The sequence below is a fragment of the Kogia breviceps genome, chromosome 7 (genome assembly GCF_026419965.1).
Source record: "Kogia breviceps isolate mKogBre1 chromosome 7, mKogBre1 haplotype 1, whole genome shotgun sequence".
Taxonomy (NCBI): Eukaryota; Metazoa; Chordata; class Mammalia; order Artiodactyla; family Physeteridae; genus Kogia; species Kogia breviceps.
In genome coordinates this window covers 10,743,637-10,758,402 of record NC_081316.1, presented here as the reverse complement: position 1 = coordinate 10,758,402, position 14,766 = coordinate 10,743,637, and the positions used below count along the sequence as shown (strand labels likewise).

Below are 14,766 nucleotides of genomic sequence, written 5' to 3'. Positions count from 1 at the left end.
TCTAGACTCTAAGCTCCATGAGGGCAGGGACTTTGTCATGTTCATGGCTGTATGCCCAGGGCCTAGCAAATTGCCTGGGTCATATGAAGTGCTCAATAAATGGATAGCGAATAAATAAATAATTTAATTAGTTAGTAGAAATATGGAACGGGAATTTGGGGGCCCGTTCCTGGGATGATCTGAAAGCCAGGTTTGGGTACCAATGGTTGAACAGTGCAATATTGTTGATTGCCAGCTGCATTTAGTGATAAGATGTCTGTAATTTTAAGGGCATGAAAAGGGCATTGTGGGGGGCTTCCCTGGTGGCGCAGTGGTTGAGAATCCACCTGCCAATGCAGGGGACACGGGTTCGAGCCCTGGTCCGGGAAGATTCCACATGCCGCGGAGCAACTAGGCCCGTGCGCCACGACGACTGAAACCCACATGCTGCAGCTACTGAAGCCTGTGCTCCTAGAGCCCGTGCTCCGCAACGAGAGAAGCCACCACAATGAGAAGCCGGCGCGCTGCAACGAAGAGTAGTCCCCGCTCACCACAACTAGAGGAAGCCTGCACGCAGCAAGGACCCAATGCAGCCAAAAAAAAAAAACAAAGAAAAAAAATGTCATTGTGGAAAAAAGTCTTCCTCTGTTAGAGATACAATTAGATGAAGAAAATATGGCTAAATGTTGACAACTGTCAGATCTTGGTGATGGGTGATTAATATGTGGAAGTTCAATATATTGTGCTCTCCACTTTTCTGTACTTAAAAAATTTTCCCTAATAAAAATCTAAAAAAAAAAGATTCATTTTTATTGAGCATCTATCATGGACTAGGTGCTTTAAATACATGATCTTTTTAATCTTTTTGTTTGTTCGTTTGTTTTGTAATGATTTTTAAAACTTTATTTTGAAATAATTATAGGTTTATAGGAAGTTGCATAAATAGTACGGAGAGGGTACAGAAGGTTAAATTTTACTTAAGATTTATCCACTGAAGGCTAAATCTTACATAACTATATGCAATATCAAAGCCAGGAAATTGGCATTGGTACAATGGCATGTATACTTCTATGACAGCTTAGATTTGAATAAACACCTTCTCCCACAATCAGGGCACAGAACCAATTTTATCAACACAAAGATCTCCCTTGTGCTATCCCCTTAGGCACACCTCCTCCCCTCCCCCCACCAGCTCTAACCCTAGACAACCATTAATCTCTTCTCCCATCTCTATAATATTGTCATTTTGAGAATGTGATTTAAATGGAATCATACAGTATGTAACCTTTCATACAACCTAACAAAAATCCCTTCTAGGAAGCAGATTCCTCTCTTAAGAACCCATCTCCTTTTTCCATGCAATTTCTTTCTTTTTTCTTTTTCTTTTTCTTTTTTTTTTTGCGGTACGCGGGTGTCTCCCTTTGCGGAGCACAGGCTCCGGATGCGCAGGCTCAGTGGCCATGGCTCACGGGCCCAGCCGCTCAGCGGCATGTGGGATCTTCCCGGACCGGGGCACGAACCTGTGTCCTCTGCATCGGCAGGCGGACTCTCAAACACTGCGCCACCAGGGAAACCCTCCAGGCAATTTCTTAATACTCCATAATATGTTGACTATAGTCTCAAAAGTAAAAACCAGGATAACATATATACAATAATATGCGTGGCAGCATTATCATAATAGCCCCAAACTGGAAACAACCCAAAAGTCCATCAGTAGGAGAATAGATAAATGAACTGTGGCTTATTTATACAATCAAACACTAGACAGCCATAAAAAAGAATGAATAAGAGATACATACGACAATATGGGTGAAATCTTATGGATGCTACATTGAGCTAAAGAAGTGAGGCACAAAGCAGAAAACAATGTATAATTTCACTTACATGAAGTTCAAGAGTAGGCAGAACTAACTGATGGTGATAGAAGCCAGAATAGTGGTTCACTGCAGAAGAGGGAGTATTGACTGGGAAGGAACATGAGATAACTTTTTAAGTTGCAGGAAATATTTTGTATCTTGATCTGGGTGATAGTTATAAAAATGAATATATATTTAAAAATTAAGCTTGTGTATTTTACTACTTTACTATCTAAATGTTATACCTAAATTTTAAAGTATCAAGGCACAGGGTTTGACAAAGAGGTTTGAGTCCTTAGAGCAGTAATGAGGCCAATATGGCATATGGTGACCAGCCATATGAAGTGTCTAGCCTACCTTCCATGGGCAGTGTACCACTGCATTATTAATTTGCATCTTCTAAATTTCGTTTACTGGGAAATCCCTTGAAAAATCCAGGGATTGAGGTGGGTTTTTCTTGGGGGGGGGTTGCGAGAGTGGGGCGTGCAGATCGAGGAATACATTAAGTCTTGAATGATGAAGAGTTCACAAGTACCCTCTGTCTTCCTCACCCAAACACACTAGGTCAGTTCTGGTGGCAGCCACAATGGTCCTATTCATCTCTTTTGGGCCCAGGGCGTCTAACAGAAGCTGACTAAAACATACTGTATACTTGACTCATCTTTCTGCAAGCAGGAACCGTGCCTCGCTTGTCTCTGCAACTCCAGAGAAAGCTTAGTGACCTACACACAGCTGTATTCACACAAAGGGCCTCTGAGCATTGGTCCTTAAACTTGGCTGCACATGCGAATCACCTGGGGAGTTTTAAAATGTACTGATGCCTGGGTCCTACTCCCAGGGATTCTGATTTGATTGGTACGAAGTCAGCCCTGGGCTTCGGGATTATATTAAGCGTCCTAGGTGACCTTAAGTACATCACAAACTGAGAGCTGCAGTATGGCGGCATTCTTCCTACTCCGCGCCTAATTTGCGCTCTGGCCTCAGCCCTCCGGAGGTGAGGGCGAGGTTCACTGAGTTCTGTGGTCCTGCCCCTCTCACCGAACCAATAAACTCAAATCTCTCCGTGACACCCCTAACAAGTCTGGAGGCGCTCTGCGCCCCGCTCAAGCCTCTATGGTATTTTGGAGTCCTCTCTAGCATTTGGGAGACGCCTTAGCCAGGGCCAGCGGCTCCCTCTCTATGGTAGCGGATTTTCCAGCGCCTTCTCCTTGGTACTTCATTCCGGAAGCGCGTACGGATCACCGAAGAGGCGGGACTTCCTTCCCGGAAGTGACCTAGGTGCTTCCGCGTTTTCCTACCTGAGCGACCGGTGAGTTTTTAGCGTTTACCCGAAGTTGGGGACATAGGGGGCGTTGTGGCAGGTCCCAGGCCGTGGTGAGTGACGTCTGACCTCAAGGTGATCCTGAGGGTGGCGCCGCCATTTCAGAGGTGTAGACCCTGGGCTGGGGCCCGGGCGCCGTCGTCCCGCGTATGTTCGAATTCTTAGGGCCCCGCAGGTTCATGCTCCGTTCCGGTCTCCCCTTCTTCTCCTGGATAGAGGTGACCTAAGAGGGATTGGGAGTCAGGGCTCCGGGGCTCGATTTGCAGCCCCGCCATTGACATGTTCTGTGACCTTGGGGCTAGGCAGTGTTCCCCTTCGGGGCCTCAGTTCCCACATCTGTGCAATGGGACGTTTGAGTTCACTGAGGTCAGTGGCCCCTGCTGGTCTGATGCCCTCTGATTCCTCCACATCCTCCAGCCCCTGCGATGGGAAGGTGAATGGGAGGGGTGGGTGCTGACCATGATGTCTGCCCCCAGGATTAGGAGGCCAGAGGGAGATCTCTTCCACGGTGCAGGGCCGAAATGGACCCGCTTAGGGCCCAGCAACTGGCGGCAGAGCTGGAGGTTGAGATGATGGCTGATATGTACAACAGGTAAGGGCTGATTCTGCGCTGCCTTGTCTTAGAAAATGATCCCAGGTCACTCTTGCCAAGGCAGAGGTGGATAACTTCTGAAAATTATTTTCCTCATTCTGGGGAAACCGGAGGCCCGGGCTCACCCTCCCGGCACCCCCAACTCCTGCCCCATGCTTAAGGGCTAATGCAGAAAAAGTGCGGGGTCACTAGAAGGAATTGGGCATTTAGGTTGGGATGGAATTGGCGATGTAGGAGCTGAGCAGGAAGAGAAGGTCCCGTCCAGTCTCTAGCTGTGTTCCAGGAAGAGTAGAGCATCTGCCTTTTGACAAATAGTATGTAGTCCACTTAGAAGTCAACACTTCTTAAACTCTTAATCCATCTCAGACACATGCTGAGCGTTTTATACGCATTATCTTTTTTTAAAGGTGAGGACATTGAGGTTTCTAGAGGTTAAATAACTCTCAGGGTCCACAGCTGGTCAGTAGCAATGTCAGGACCAGTAACTCAGTCTGACTCCTAATGAGTGCCCGTAACCATCTGGCAAATTTGGGAACAAATCGTAGCTGCACCAACCACCACTACTAAGGCCTTGGGCAAGTTCCATGGACTGTTAGACCAGTGGTTTCCCCATCTGTAAAGTGGAGTTAATAATAGTACCTTCCTCACAGAGACATTATCAATATTAAATGTAAAAGTTTATGACAAGCTCTTAGCATTAAGCCCAACACAAGTCAAGTAAGCAGTCAACAAATGTTTGCTATTTTTATTGGCTTAAGCTCTCTGGTATCCTCCCTAGATTAGTTGTTTTATCTTGGAGGCTATTTATCAGAATAATTTTTAAATGTAGGCTGTAAAGTCAGGCTACCGGGGTTCATAGCCCAGCTTTATGTGATCCTGAGGCTCTCTGTGCCTTCATTTCCTTATCTGTAAAAAGGGGGATAATGATTGCACCTACCTCTTAGGATTATCATAAGAACTTCATGACAGGGCTTCCCGGGTGGCTCAGTGGTTGAGAATCTGCCTGCCGATGCAGGGGACACGGGTTCGAGCCCTGGTCTGGGAAGATCCCACGTGCCCCGGAGCAACTGGGCCCGTGAGCCACATCTACCGAGCCTGCGCGTCTGGAGCCTGTGCTCCGCAACAAGAGAGGCCGCGATAGTGAGAGGCCCGCGCGCCGCGACGAAGAGTGGCCCCCGCTCGCCGCAACTAGAGAAAGCCCTCGCACAGAAACGAAGACCCAACACAGCCAAAAATAAATAAATTAATTAATTAAAAATAAAAGAACTTCATGACAGAATCCACGTCAAGCACTTAGCATGACGTCTGCAACGTAGCTGGTAGTCAGCTAATGGTTCCTGTTTGATTAGTCATAAACATGGGCCCCGACGAGGTTCCTGCTCTCAAGGATCTTCCAAGATAGTTGAGGTGCCAACTGAGGATTTACACTGCCTTCTTGGGAGGTGAAATCAGGCAGGAATGGCTGAGGGTTCCTGGGATGCCACAGGATGCTGCTGACCTGACCTTGCCCTTCCTTCTTTCTAGAATGACCAGTGCCTGCCACCGGAAGTGCGTGCCTCCCCACTACAAGGAAGCAGAACTGTCCAAGGGCGAGTCTGTGTGCCTGGACCGCTGTGTCTCCAAGTACCTGGACATCCATGAGCGGATGGGCAAAAAGCTGACAGAATTGTCTATGCAGGATGAAGAGCTGATGAAGAGGGTGCAGCAGAGTTCTGGGCCTGCATGAGGTTCCAGGCAGTACACCTTAAGGTGCACCCTGTCCTTTCCCACTTGTCTAACAAAAGTGCCCCCACTGGGTGTCATCTGTGAAGACTGCCAGGCCTAGCCTCTTTCTGGAAAGTCTCCAGGAGCCCAGGGTATGATGGAGCTCTTTCCCAGTCGAAGAAGGGGTATTTGTCACACTGGCATGTGACTCTGTGTGTGTGTGTGTGTGTGTGTGTGTGTTTATATATATTATATATTAAAACAAATTTGTTGACACCTACAGTGTGCAAAGCAGTGTGCCTGGCACTTGGGAGGAAAGGTAGCAGACACAGCCTGTACCAGTAGAGGGAGTCTAACGTAGGGTTTAAAAGCATAGACTGGTACCATGGCTTAAGTTTACATTCCATGTCAGCCACTTGCTGTGTGACCCTGAACGTGTCATTTCACCGTGCCTAGCTTCTTCTACTATAAAGTGGGGAGAATCGGGGCCGTTGTGAAGATTAAATGAGTTAATATGAATAAACTATTTAGAATAATGACTGGGCCATAGAAAGTGCCCAGTATATATTATTTATGTGTAACAACTTAAAATCAAGTGCAGGCAGGCATTTTCCTCAATGATATAAAGCAGTGATTTAGAGGAGAGAGTGGAAAGTAGATGGACCCTAAGAATGAAGTAGGCACAACCTCTCGGTTCTAAACAGCAATATCGAAACATGTGAAGGGACCCAGCTTCATGTGTGATGTGTGTGATCCAGGGAGGGGACCGAGTGATAACCACTGCCGTTCAGTGTCCACCTGAATCTGAGTCTGGGACTGCGCTCCTCATTCTTCATGGGGTATCCGGTCTCACCCACTCAGCAGGCTAAAGGCCCTGCTAGGAAATGGGGGCTCAGATTGGTGGTGGTTTGCTGGAGGTCACAGGACAGGAGCAATAACGGAGGTCAGGGTTGACTGCTCGCGGAGGAGAGGCCGCATCTACTCCCTGTCCTGAGGGTGCCCTTGGAGAACTGTGCAGTTCTCAAAATGTAGGGGTCACTGCAGAAGGAATTTTGGTTGACACCAGTGCCGCTGATAGCAGTGCCTTCACAGCGGAGGGAGGTGTCTGGGATGTAACCTCACCAGGTAATGGGGCTCACAGGAAAGGAGACGGTAGAGGTAGTGAGTTTCAAGCTTAAAAGTATGGGTTCAGGGAATTCCCTGGCGGTCCAGTGGTTGGGACTTTGCGCTTTCACTGCCGAGGGCCTGGGTTCATTTCCTGGTCAGGAGCTAGGATCCTACAAGCTGTGCAGTGTGGCAAAAAAAAAAAAAATCAAATCCAGGTTCAAGTCAGACCACCTGGGATGAAATTCTCTGGCTGTGTCATCATGGGTGAGGCATTTGACTCCTCTGTGCCTCAGTTACCCTATCTATAAAGCGATAAAAGTACCTACTTCATTGAGTGGTTGTGAAGATTAAATGTGTTAATAACTAAAGCACTTAGGAAAGTGCCTAATTCTCCCACGTTAAATACTCAATAATGTTCTTTTCTTTTTAATTGCTAACTTTGACGTAAGGAGTTTCGGGATAGACCCCCTGAAACTTCAAAACTATCGTCCATCCGCGTAAGAGTTGGCAGAGAGCTAAGGCTCCTTTCTAGGTACTGAAGTGCCAACTTGGGTCTACAGGTGGCGCTGTCTGCTCACGGGAATCTGCACTGCTGTGGCCAGTTCTACAAACGTGTATTATTCGTGTGTTCCTTGCGGTCGTTGTACTAGGAAGAGGAGAGTGGTGAGGAAAACAGATATTGTACCTGCCCTCGGGTTTAGCAAGGAACGTCAAAAATTTTCAGAGCACGTAGCTGGAACATCTAGAAGGGGTACTAGAGAATGGAGAGAAGAGGTTCCATCTGGACAGAGAGCACTTGCAAAAGCTTTGAAGTGGCGGAAAGTGTGGAACAGTCAAGAAACAAAGCTCTGGCCTGCCTGGAGTGCCAAGTGGGAAGGGAGGTAGTGGTGAGAGATGAGACCTGCCCGAGGGCTGGGCAGGCGCGGCTCCAAAGAGCCTGATGAGCTGAGTTAAAAGAGTTTGGATTTTCTCCGAAGGGCATCAGCAAACTGTTGAAGGATGTAAACCCTGGCAGTGAAAATGACAGATCTGCATTTTAAAGCTCCCTCTAGCTGTCGTCCAGGTGGATAATGGTAGATGATGGCTTAATGGATTCAGGGGAGACATGCCAGGGAGCTGGTGAGGAAATGGGGATGATGCCAGTAAGAATAGCTATCGAGTTGCTACATTGTGCTAATAAGTATATCATTTCAGTTAAAACTCATAACTCTGAGGCGGCTACCATTATTCTTATAGGTGAAGAAGTTGAGGCTCTGAAGAGTTCGTAACTTGCTGAAGGTCGTACAACAAGCCAGTGCTAGAGCCGGGATTGCAGCTAATTCAGACACGAGAGCCCACTTTGACCCACTCCTCTAGGGTTGGAGTGCGGGTGTGGGTAGCACACGCTCCGTAACGCCAGCAGCGTCACATTTTATTCAGCAGTAATTACTGTTGGCTTGCAGCATGCACAGAGCTCTAGAAAGTGTGCAAGTGAATTAACTAGGTCCCTGCCTTCAGTGAACAAGTGTGGTGGTTGGGAGGGTGGGTATAGGAGAGATGGAACAAACATATAAAGAGTAGTAGAATAGGTTAGGCCTTTTCTGCCATCGAGAAGAGTCAAAAACTGAATGCTCATGTGTGTTTGCTAGATTGTCAGTTTCATTTATTTATTTTCATAAATTTATGTATTTACTTATTTATTTTTGGTTGTGTTGGTTCTTTGTTACTGGGCTTGGGCTTTTCTCTAGTTGTGGTGAGCGGGGGCTGCTCTTCGTTGCGGCGCACGGGCTTCTCACTGCGCTGGCTTCTCTTGTTGCGGAGCAGGGGCTCTAGGCCCACGGGCCTCGGTAGTTGTGGTGCGCGGGCTTCGGTAGGTGTGGCTCGCGGGCTGTAGAGCACAGACTCAGTAGTTGTGGCACCCGGGCTTAGTTGCTCCGCGGCGATTATCAGTTTTAAAAACCGGGAAGTGTCTCATACAAATCAGGACTTTGGCTTCTTTTGAAAAGTTAGAAGATCTGACAAGTCAGCCTACATTCCTGCTTGGCAGTGGTCTGCTGCTGGAGGTCGGGTGGAGGCTCAGCTGTCTGCCAAGCCTCCCACCTCGCATTTCCTCCCTTGTCTCCATCTGCTTGACCTGTAGGCATTTGGTCTGCACCTTCTGCTCTTTGGGTTTTCCGATGAGCCAGCCGCTATATGAGAAAATATGGAATGGTCCTGGGGTAGCAGCAGCCTCCAAGACGGCTCCTAATGATCCTGCCCGCTGCTGTTCATCCCTATTCATTCCTAGTATGAGATCTCCTTCCCTTGAGCGTGCACTAGACCTAAACAGAGACTTGCTTCTAACAAACAGAACAGAGCAAAGGTGATAAAAGCTGCTTCCAAGGTTAAGACACAAAAGATTGTAATGGCCATCTTGTTATTGTCTCTCTCTCTTTCTCTCTTCTTCCCGTTCTCCTCCTCTCCTCTTCCTTGCAAAATCTGTTGAAGCAAGCTTGCATGTTGGGAGCTGCCCTATGAAGAGGCCCATGTGGTGGGGAACTCAGGGCAGCCTCCCGCCCACAGCCAGTGAGGAACTAAATCCTGCTGGCAACCACATGAGTGAGCTCAGAAGCAGATCTTTCCCCAGTCAGACTTTCAGATGACTACAGCCCTGGCTGGCACTTTGCAGCCCTGTGAGAGACCCTGAAGCAGAGGACCCAGCTAAGCTGCACCCTGACTCCCAGCCTAGAGAAACTGAGGTGATAAATGTTGTTTTAGTCCATTACATTTTGGGGTAATTTGTTATGCAGCAGTAGTTAACCACTACACAGACAGTTCTCACAACTGTTACAGTCGTCAAAGACTATGTTTGGTCATTCTACACCCACACCTGGAAGGGACCAGGCACCGTTCCAAGCACTTGGGGTACACCAATGAACAAAATAAAGATTGTTGCCCACTTGGAACTTATATACTAGGGCAATGGTTTTGCATAGAAGTCTGGGTTGGCAGGGCTGTTTTGAAGGAAAGACAGCCCCTTCAGCTCCTGGGAGAAGGTCCTTAACCTTTCACATCTTGGGCCCCTTTGAAATGCCAACAAAAGAACAGACTCGTTCTTCAGAAAATTGTTCACGCACAGAATTTTGCATGCAATTTTAGGGATTTTCATAAGAATTCTTGTGGGCTGACCTGGGGGGAGTCTTGTGACAAGCATTTTTTTAAATGCTGGGGCAAAGAGAAACAAGACAGAAAATCAAAGTGGGGAGACCTATTAAAATCAGTCACTTTTACAGCTGTGGTAAGTGCTGTAAGAGATGCCCAGGGAAGTGTGGGGCTAGGTAAAGGGATGACCCCCCAAGTCTGCGTGCTCAGGGAAGGCTGTCCCCCTGAAAGCGATGTAGGTGAGTGAGGTTTGAAGGATGGGTAGGAGTTTGCCAGGTTGGGGGCAGTGGTGGGTGGTGGCTTCTTTGATAAGTGGTGGGGAAGGTGGGCTCAGGTCCCTATCCTCTGGCCCATACAGTCTATCAGAGGAAGCAGACACGTCGTGATGAGTTTTATCAAAGGGTGACTCGAATGTTATACGAGTCATAGAGCAAAGGGATTTATTGCTGGAGTCAGGCAAGGAGCCTTCCTGTAGGAAGTGCCCGTTAAGTCAAAATCTGAAGGATTAGTTAGATAGGCCAGGGTGGGGGGATGTTCCAGGCCCAGGTGGGAGAACACGGGGTTTTAATGGATGAGAACAGGTCACAACAGTGAAAGCATAGAGAAGAGAGAGGCCGGAAGGGAGGTGGGGGCAGCAGGAGGGCCCGGATGGACCAGGGGGCATTGTTGGGAGTTTGTACGTTTGCCCAACAGTCATGGAACCTTCCAAGGGGAGAGGCCTGGTTGAAGCCAGGATCATCCTTACTGGAAGGTGGACTCTCTGGCTCAAGTTGAATCCGGAAGGCCAGGCTGAAAGGGTCGCAGGAGTCCAGGCGGGAGTTGATGAGACCTCAGCTTGGGGGCCAGCAGAAGATGGAGCGGAGAAGTCTTTAAAGTCAGGAGCCACAAGCTCGCTGGTAGGTTGGACGTGGAAAGTAAGGCTGGGAGCCGAGCCTGGATAACTTCGCTTTGAGCTTAAGCAACTGTGTGCAAGGTGGTGCTTTTACGGACACAGGCAGCAACGGAGGTAGAGCGAGTTAGGGAGGAGGAAGGTCATTTTCTGTCATCACTGAGCACTTTTTTTTTTTTTAATTTTTAAATAAAAAAAATTGTTTTGGCTGTGCTGCGCGGCATGTGGAATCTCAGTTCCCCAACCAGGGGTGGAACCCACACCCCCTGCATTGGAAAGTGAGGCGTCTTAACCTCTGGACCACCAGGGAAGTCCCACTGAGCACGTCTTATTATCTCAGAAGGTCCGGTACAATTGGCCTGTATCTACCTTTCCAGCTGCAGCTTCCTGCCGCAGCCCGCCTCGTTCTACGTGTTCGTCCATTCAGGCCCTCCTTCAGTTCCCTGAGTGTCTCCGGCATCTGCCTGCTGTAGGGCCTCTGCATGCTGCGTCCTCCTCTTGGGGGTTGAGAGAGCCTCCTGATTCAGACACGGGACGCCTTATACCTTCAGATTTTGGCACAAGCAACACCTTTAAGGTTCCTCCCTGCCCTCCAGTCTGGATCAACGCCCCTCCCCAACGATGTGTTACTTCCCTTCCATGGCGCTTCCTTTATTTTTTAAAATACATTTATTTATTTTATGTGTTTATTTTTGGCAGCGTTGGGTCTTTGTTGCTGCGTGCGGGCTTTCTCTGGTTGTGGTGAGCGGGGGCTACTCTTTGTCGTGGTGCGCGGGCTTCTCATGGCAGTGGCTTCTCTTGTTACGGAGCACGGGCTCTAGGCGCGTGGGCTTCAGTAGTTGTGGCATGTGGGTTCAGCAGTTGTGGCGTGCAGGCTCTAGAGCGCAGGCTCAGTAGTCCTGGCGCACGGGCTTAGTTGCTCCGCGGCATGTGGGATCTTCCTGGACCAGGGCTCGAACCTGTAACCCCTGCATTGGCAGGCGCATTCTTAGCCACTGAATGGCGCTTCCTTTAGATGTAATTACACTTACTATGTGATAATTTGATTCATCTACTCCTCTCCCCCACTGGACTTTATGTTCTCTGAGGGTGGAGTCTGTGTCTTATTCATCCTCAATTCCTAGTGCCTGATGCATGTGAAAGCGTTTTAAAAATTTTTTCACATGTCATAAAATTCACCCTTTTAAAGTGAACAATTACGTGGATTTTAGTACATTCACAGGGTTGTATCGTCATCACCACTATCTAACCGTGCAACGTTTTTACCACCCCCAAGAAGAAACCCCATACTCATTAGCAGTCACTTCCCATCTCCCCCTCCTCCAGGTTTTGGCAACGACTAATCTACTGTCTCAGTGTATCTGCCTATTCTGGGCACTTCATATGAGTGCACCCCTATAATATGTGATCTTTTGCATCTGGCTTTCACTTAGCATAATGTTTTTAAGGTTCATCCATGTTGTAGCATGTACCAGTACCCCCTTCCTTTGTATGACCAAATCATAATACACTCATTGTTACTATACACATCTTTTTTGGGGGGGCAGGGTCACACCTCTTGGCTTGTGGGACCTTAGTTCCCCAACCAGGGGTTGAACCCGGGCCTTCAGTAGGGAAAGCGCAGAGTCCTAACCACTGGACCACCAGGGAGTCCCCACTATACACATTTTGTTTATCCATTTGTTAACGGACAATTGGGTTGTTTGCACTTTGGGGCTATTATGAATAACAATGCTATGAACATTTGTGTCCAAGTTTTTGTGTCCACATATGTTCTCAGTTCTCTTGGGTATATACCTAGGAGGGGAATTGCTGGGTCATCGTGGTGACTCTATGTTTAACTATTTGAGGATCAGCCAAACCGTGTTTCCAAAGTGGCTGCACTATTCTATTTACATTCCTCACGCAAAGGTTCACCGTGACTATTTGTTAGGCTGAATAAATAATTTCTTCATTGTGAACTGGAGACTGTTATTTCCAGCACATGACAGACTAGAAGAGTAAGGCTCAGCGGTGTGAGTGCCTCAGGCAAAACTGCACAACTAATCAGCCGCAGAGCCCGGACTGGGACCCAGCCTGTGAGTCCTGAGCCAGTACTCCCGTTCCTTAACTGTGAGGCCGGCTCTGGCCAGCGGCCTGCAGGAGATGCAGTGTGATAGCGCTGTGCTACTCAAGCTATGGGTAGTGTCAAGGGAACAGAGTCTGGAAAGGGATCACTTTTGGGGACAGGAGGAGGGGTTGGTAAATCCTATTGATTCTGATATGGAAGTGTGTCTTAAGTCTCTTCTCTGGGACTTCCCTGGTGGTCCAATGGTTAAGATTCTGCCCTTCCAGTGCAGGGGGCGCAGGTTCAATCCCTGGTGGGGGAACTAAGATCCCACACGCCATGTGTTGTGGCCAAAAAAAGGTCTCTTCTTTCCTCTATTTTAAAAAAAAATTATCTGAACTATTACAGTGGCCTCTTAACTGCTTTAAAGTCCCTCTCCTTTCCATTCATTAAACACACAAACCCAACCATATCTATCTCCTCCCCTAAAAACAAACAAAGTAAACCAAAATAAAACAAGAAAACAAAATCCAGGCATTCCCATCACCTATCTCACAACATGGGAAATCCTTGGCCTGGCAGAGGTCATTCCAAACTGACCACAGCCTACCTTTCCAGCTCCTTTTCCCACTACCCTCTTCCACTTGTTCCATAAATGTTTACCACGGGCTGTTACAGGCCAGTTCCTGGGATTGGTAGCAGGCATACAAATCACCTACAATGTGGTTCCCCTGGTGCCTGACCTCCAGAGATTTATAGCTCATGGGGAGGGAGCAGGCAACTAAACTGATGATTCTAGATCAGTGTGAGGGCTTCATTTCAGGATAGAATAGGGTTTGGGGGGAGTACATGGGCAGGACCCCTATCCCAGCCTAAGAGATCAGAGCTTCCAGAAAAAGGTGAAATTGAGGTGAGTTGTGCAGGATGAGTGCATAAGAAATGAAGAAGGAGGGACTTCCCTGGTGGCGCAGTGGTTAAGAATCCGTCTGCCAATTCAGGGGACGCGGGTTCAAGCCCTGGTCCGGGAAGATTCCCACGTGCTGTGGAGCAACTGAGCCCACGAGCCACAACTACTGAAGCCCGCGTGCCTAGAGCCCATGCTCCGCAACAAGAGAAGCCACCACAATGAGAAACCCGTGCACCGCAATGAAGAGTAGGCCCCGCTCACCACAGCTAGAGAAAGCCCATGCACAGCAACGAAGACCCAACGCAGCCATAAATAAATAAATAAATTTGTAAAAAAAAAAAAAAAAAAAGAAGAAGGAACAGCAGGTGCAAAGGCCAAGAGGTGTGAAACCAGCTGGCTTCACACTTCATTCCACAGGTATTTACTGAGTGCATCTTAGGTGCCAGGTGCTGGTTTTGGTGCTGGAGATACAGCAGTGACCACAGCAGACCAGACCCTTGCCCCCATGGAGCTAACAGTTCACAAGGGGAAAATATCAAAACGTGGGTTGGAGATAAGGAACGGCAAGCATTACAGCCACGGGGGCCCACGGACCCCTAGAGTCTGTGGATGGGGTCCACAAAACCCTTGGAAGTTGAATGTCAATATGTGTGTTCATGTTCACACAGGCATTTTCATAGGGAATGGACTCATAAAATTGTATTGCATTCTCAAAAGGATCCTTCCACGACCTCCTTGGGCCATGGGGGTCCTTATTCTAGGGCCCCTTGTGGGAAACTAAGGAGTCTGATCCTTGATGTGGAAGTTCTGGGAGCCAGTATTAATTCTGAGAAGCGAAAGCATCAGAGCCTGGCACTGTGCTCCTGCCAGAGAGAACCCCTTGTGCCTTTTATGCTGCTACGCCTTTGCTCTTGCTGTTTCTTCCCGACCTGGAGGAACGGAGAGGGCCACACGTTCAAATCCAGACAGACCCGACTTTGCATATCCTGCTTCTACCCGCCATTTTCCAGCTGCCAGCCTGCAGTCTTCTCCCTCTGTGAAAAGCTCTGAGGTTTAGATGAGCCTGTGATGTTTGGAGGATTTAATGATAATTTTTGTTTGGAAAGTGCCCAGCGTATAGTAACCACTCGGCCAATGTACGTTCCTTTCGTGGCGAGGTGGCCCCGCCGTTCAGAGAGCCTCTCCTGTCTGGGGTCTGGAACTTCCTGGGCAGTTGCTCACATGCCCACAGAGCTTTGTGAGTA

At 48.3% G+C, this 14,766-nt stretch overlaps 1 protein-coding gene across 3 annotated transcripts; it reads left to right on the top strand.

Annotated features, from left to right (window-relative positions):
* Positions 1–3,053: 3,053 nt before the first annotated feature.
* Positions 3,054–5,734, top strand: TIMM10 (translocase of inner mitochondrial membrane 10). Of its 3 annotated transcripts, none has more exons than XM_059070561.2 (3): positions 3,054–3,144; positions 3,633–3,748; positions 5,273–5,734. In XM_059070561.2, the coding sequence occupies exons 2-3, from the start codon at positions 3,678–3,680 to the stop codon at positions 5,472–5,474; spliced, it is 273 nt and encodes a 90-aa protein (XP_058926544.1). In that variant the 5' UTR covers positions 3,054–3,144; positions 3,633–3,677; the 3' UTR covers positions 5,475–5,734. The 3 variants fall into 3 exon arrangements, with proteins under 3 accessions (XP_058926544.1, XP_058926546.1, XP_058926547.1); XM_059070563.2 differs by lacking the exon at positions 3,054–3,144 and adding an exon at positions 3,145–3,209; XM_059070564.2 differs by lacking the exon at positions 3,054–3,144 and adding an exon at positions 3,253–3,303.
* The last annotated feature ends 9,032 nt before the right edge of the window (positions 5,735–14,766 follow it).